General features: G+C 40.8%; 1 protein-coding gene across 1 annotated transcript in view; it reads right to left on the reverse strand.

Annotated features, from left to right (window-relative positions):
• The window catches only part of ctnnd2a (catenin (cadherin-associated protein), delta 2a), a gene marked incomplete at both ends in the record, with an annotated part of 219,090 nt that overhangs the window by 77,510 nt on the left and 135,580 nt on the right, over positions 1-6,000 (reverse strand). The window contains one exon of the mRNA XM_083935772.1: positions 2,492-2,624. Coding sequence (XP_083791898.1) covers positions 2,492-2,624 — 133 coding nt within the window. The remainder of the gene's footprint in view (positions 1-2,491; positions 2,625-6,000) is intronic.

A 6,000-nucleotide genomic window follows, 5' to 3' on the forward strand; every position in this document is an offset into this window, starting at 1 on the left:
CTTGCTAACGCTTTTTCCCCTTGAATCCTTCTGTTGGAATATGGACCGGGCCACTGATATTGTGCCTTTTATCCATAAATTTGCATTACACAAACCGCAAATATCCTTTACCGACATGTTGTTGCACGTGATACGCTTTGTGGATCTGATTGGTTGATTTGGCCCGTATGTTGGTGATAGACGGATGGTTTATCCAATCAGTAACCAGTATTTTCACCCCTTTCCAAAACATCTCCAAACGAGAGTTCCCAGATGGATGTGCTGAACAAATGCGAATCAATCCATCTGGCGGAGTGAGGTTAGTAATAAGTAACATGTACTCAACATACAGTATATCTACACACCATGTTTTTCATAAATGTTATTACACACAAATATATGTAACATATATGGCAAATATATTACACACGTAAACATACATATTTGTAATATAATGACATAGGTCAATATATGAAATTATTCCATCGAACAGGTTTCATGTAAAGTTTATACATACTGTATATGTAAGTATACTGTACAGTATACACATATTGTTTGAACTTACGTACATAGATTTCAGATATGGAAATCCAATATACCGTATGTACATGAGTTACTTTTGTGTGGATAAATACATTTTAGCTTTAACTCAGAAATTTGTTGTAAAGAAGAAAAAAAAGCTCTATCGCAACCTTGAAGCAACCAAGATACTGAAGAGGTTCAGCGAACAAAGGGGACATTTCAATTACATTTAGCACGCAAGTTGAGAGAAAATCAATAGTAAAACTAACTACCATTCAAAGACTTGCTCATGTAGGCCATGAAATGTTTTTTTTTCTTCTGGAACTTCTAAATATCCTTTCATTGAAATGTAATGAATACTGCCAGATACAAAGGCGATGTCAAATGTTCCAAGATGTGCTCCGTCATTAGCGTGAAGGCTCTGCAGTACGTACACACATCTTTGTTACAGCCTCCCAAGGTGATCAAACATAATGCCATAAAAGGCACTGTTGAGTTTCAAAAACACTTCAGAAATAAAGTGGAGGAAGCAGAAGAATGGCTTACTTTAAGTGTGACAAGAATAATGCTAAACTGTGAATAGAAGCACTATGATAATGGAGAAAATTTTAAAGTTAACACTATTGGCAACAGCTGGATTATTGCTTTGTTCCACAGTAAATAGTGCTTTAAAACAAAGGAAATCCTTATTTATCATAACAAGTCTCATCACAGTACAGAAGCACAATATCTTCTAACAAAAGATATTAACAAAAAGGATCTAATATCCCGTATCACGCTTAGTGATTGTCTGTCATATTCATGTTTCATTAAAAACTATTTAAAAATACGGTTCAAGGCACATTTCTGTGTGTGCATAACAGTGCACATGCTGCTTTGTCATTGTATACACATGTGGCAGTGTGTACATGTAGATACAGCATGTGTGTGTAAATGGTTGCTTTTATGTGATGTGATGCAAAGTGTCAACTTTGGCTGGTTGATATCTAATCCAGATTTAATTTATGTAATGTTAAGCAGCACCTGAGGCCCTGAACGAGACAATGAAACAGACTTGCATTGCACAAAGCATCACTGTCAACACATAGTTGCTATTTCCTACATTGTTGGATCCATTTAGGCATGAAGTTTAGCCATTACAAAAGACACAAACACTTATCTTTCAAAGAGACATGGGCAAAGGGGTGGAAGTGTGGTGTGATGATGATTTGGGTTTCGGGTTTAATTGCAAATGCAGATAGTTAATATCCCACCCCCCCCACACACACATTTGTGGTTTAAGCGTGTTTTGCATGTCTGCACATCATGACGCCGTGTGTCCCACTGTATTTGTGTGTGAAAGAGCATTTAAGTAATGTGGCATCACTTCTGACTTTGCAGGTTGCAGAAGCAGCAATTTAACGACTGCACTGAAATTAATTTCATGAAGAATAAAAAAAGGTGGTGTAATGGTAAATTGATTCTGAGGGTGATATAGGGTGGTGTGTGGTGAGGGGCATTTGAGGAAAGAGAAAAAGAAAAGACTTGTGTTTATCTTTGCGATTGGATGTGAGTGCATCTGCATGTGGCGCTTCCATTGTTTTAGAGCCTTATTAAAGAGTTTAATAGAGAGTTACAAAGGGGCTTCCCTCCTAAATTGCTTTTGAGAGACCAACTTGTGACTTTGGGACTAATTGAACTTCACTTCCATTATAGATACTACTCAATAGAAGGCCCAGCTTAGGGACGGAGATTGCGGCAAGCTTTATCATGCAGACTATCTGTGTGAAACGGGTTAGTTAAAGCACTATTTCTTGAAAGTGACTGCAGGGAAATGGAAAACAGCCAGAGTTGTTTGGACTTCAACTCAAAAGAAGGTATTCATTTGGTTCCTCATACACACCTTGGTATGGCTTCTATCATCCAAGTTACAATCATTAAGTTCTCTACTACACTGATCTTAATCAAATACTCACACAACATACACACACACACACACACACAGACAAACCTCAGCTTTGATCTTGTTGTCTCCAAAGCAGAGATGCTGTAGGTAGGCTGCAGCGTTGGACTGCACTGATGGAAACTGGTGCTGTAACATCTGGATCACCTCTGGCAGCTCCGGATCTCTCCACCCAAACTCTCTGCAGAGAAAGAGACAGACACTTTGATTCCTGCAGCACTTTAACAAAGCATCTAACCAAAACACAGGAGATTACCTGAATGTAGTCTGATAAGATCACATGGACTCTCCAAACATACCCAGAGCTACATGTATCCACACTTTTGCTTACATTGTACAAGGAAGAAAAGACACATAGATAAAATGGAAGAGTTTGGATGAGAGAGTAAATGTAAAAATCCACTTTGTTCTGTTTTCAACCAAAAAGCTCTCGTCACTGGAGAAGTTAAACATCACAGTAGGACAGAAATGATGCAAATCACACACTAAACACCCAATTCACCAAAACATTGTAATTTCCATCAATCAGAGGCACAGGAAAAGAGCAGAAGGGAAGATGAGGTCAGCAGTTCAAGCAGATGGCATCCATGAACAATTTTCCGACTAAATAGAGAAACATTTGTACTTTGCAAATATTTCAAGAGAAATTAGGTTTTCCTTGAAAAGCTTCAGAAAACAGGAGTTAAATGTCTCTTACAAAGGCGAGCAAAGGAAAAAAAGGCATAACAGCATTGCCTGCATAGTTTGACTGGCATGTGATTTCATATGAAATCGGTGTGTTGTGAAAATACAACAACTAAAGAGATGAATGTTTTGAACCAAAGTGGTTGGCAAAAATGAAGATCCTGGAGATTATCATACTGAAGAGCGTGTTGAAGAGAACATCTGAAGTATCATGATATAGTGAAATACAGTAACTTTTGACTGGAACAGTACAATGCAAGCAAGTTAACACATTTGCTGAAAAAAATAAGACAATATGCAAGTGTCCGACTCAGCTCCATCCAAGCTCCACTTTGCCCATTTCAATTACAATTTGGATTAGCCGGGAGTTAGGTGGCATCAGGCACTGCCAAGATGGCGACGGCTAGAGTAACTCACACTTTACATACACTCTTCAGAAACCTATGGCTGACGTCCTAGACACTACATCCATGTTTTAAACAGTCCATGGGACAACCACGAATTGATACGAGTTCAGGAATAGTTTCAAGTAAGCTTAGAAAAAGGGGTAAAAAGTTTGAAGAATTGCATATCACAGCGTATTGCCTGCATGCTGCCTGCAGTGTGAGTGGTGTGAGTTATGTTCTATATTTCTACCATTAGGAGTTTACACTCCTATGAGCACACTGGACAAAGTGAAATAAATGTTTTGTCCCTTGGTAATACCCAGGAAATGGTCTTCTTTATTGTATTATCCCCTGCTGATAATTGTTTTGCTACGGTCCCCTAAATGAGAAAATTATGGCTGTGCAAGAAAGTGTGGGCGACCTTGAGTGTGCACGCGTGTGTCTTCACAATGTACTTTAATATTTTCTTCAATAACCACTCTGTAAACTGTTTCTCTGTTACTTCATCTCTCTCTCTCTCTCTCTCTCTCTCTCTCTCTCTCTCTCTCTCTCTCTCTCTGTCTCTCTCTCTCTGTCTCTCTCTCTCTCTCCATGTCCTTTCAAAAAATTGTCAACTCTATAGCGATCTGTAAAAAAAAGTATGTTGAAATTTTGCTACTCCCATCGATTGCGGTGTTTGAGGATTGATTTTGTTGTTTCTGCCTTCATACTCATTGTTCTGTGCCAAAATGCAGCTCACTGTAGTCCCCATCAAGCCATCACGAAAAATGTTGATTTATTTTGCCTCCTAACTTAGCCTCCCCAAACATGAACATGGTAAATATGGGACAATTGACCTGCTTGGAGAGTAAAAATCAATGGGGCAGAGGATTGTGTGTGTCTTTTGGTTTTGCAGCCTCAACACTGTACTCTCATCTCTCTTGGATCAAGCGAATGAGGCCTACGAAACATCTGTGAAAAGCGGAGCGTTCACAGGGAGTAAACATGTCTCTCAAAGATAAAGCAAGCTCCGTCGTGGACGGCTCTTTATCTGCCGAATGATAAGTGTTCATTCAGCCAGGAAGCAGGTCTGAAGGAGGGAGGTAGAGAGGAGATAGAGAGAGGGAGGAAGAGGGAGGGATTCCCAAGGCGTTTAGGGGATTTAGGAGGAGAGACCCTCAAACAACACTCTTTAAATCACACAGCCAGATACCATCAGGCCGGTTTATTTATATGTGTGTGTGTGTGTGTGTGTGTGTGTGTGTGCGCGCGCGCACGTGTGTGCGTGTGTGTGCGCGCACGTGTGTGTGGGGGGCAATATTTAGATAGGATCATGATGTGTGTTTATGTGGACACAATTGCCTCTGTGCCTTTTTGTCTCTGTGTGAGTTTGTCTGTCAGAGAGAGAGAGAGAGAGAGACAGAGAGAGAGAGAGAGAGAGAGAGAGAGAGACAGAGAGACAGAGAGTGTGTGTGTGTTTGTTTGTGTGTGTGTGTGTGTGTGTGTGTGTGTGTGCACGCAAATGTTTTCATATTCATCTTAGTGTATGTATGTATCTGCCAACATATTAATGTGCATGTGTGTGTGTGTGTGTGTGTGTGTATGTATCATCCATCCCCTGCAGCCTCCCAGCTCTGTCAGTGTAGTTAATAGAAAGCAGAGTGATCTGCTGATAAGATAAGCATCATGGCTCGCCATTAATTAAAAACCCCTGGTAGGGAGAGAGAGATGGAGTGAAAGGAACAGAGCAGGAGTGAGAAAGAGGGAGACAGAGTGAAACCCAGAGGGAGAATGAGAATGGGGGAGGAGAGTTTGGGGGACTAACCAGGGCATTTGAAGCCAACTGTGGGTACAACGGGCAAGAAGAAGCTGGTGGGAGATGGAATAATGGGATAAAAAGGGGATTGAATAAGAGGAAAAAGACCCTCAGATGAGACACCAGGCATTTCAACAAAGGTGCTAATGAGAGCTACAGCCCTGGTAGATGCACCGCTAGCCGACAAGCATATAGCCGACAAAATATGAACAGAGAGGGATACAGTCTGCTACAGGGAGAACTGATGAAAGAGCCGCTGCCAACAAAACTGCAGGGCTCACGCAGAATATTCCCACAACTTTTGGGGAATCTGCTACACAATATGCTGCCTCATGTGTGCCATGTTCTTTATGTTACTTTATTATTTTACACTTGGTGTGATAATAAATGCCACACAGATCAATTTGTTGACTTTTTTTAACGTCTGAGCTACATGTTCTTGATATGACACACTGCTGGGTATGATAATGAATAAGGTGGCATTGTTGCTGCACAGAGCACCATGTTCCTGGTTAGACAGGTTACTCTGCCATTCTTGAGGCATGCAGAGGCGTGATGCAGCGAAATATTTCGAATGGAAACACTTGTAATGGCAGGAGAGCAGTCTGACATACTGAGAATAAAGGCAGGTGGCAAGGGAGATTGTGGGGGAAGGCGGGTAGAGGCAGAGACAGAGTGATATAACTGGGACA

The sequence above is a fragment of the Echiichthys vipera genome (genome assembly GCF_963691815.1).
Source record: "Echiichthys vipera genome assembly, chromosome: 21".
NCBI lineage: Eukaryota > Metazoa > Chordata > Actinopteri > Perciformes > Trachinidae > Echiichthys > Echiichthys vipera.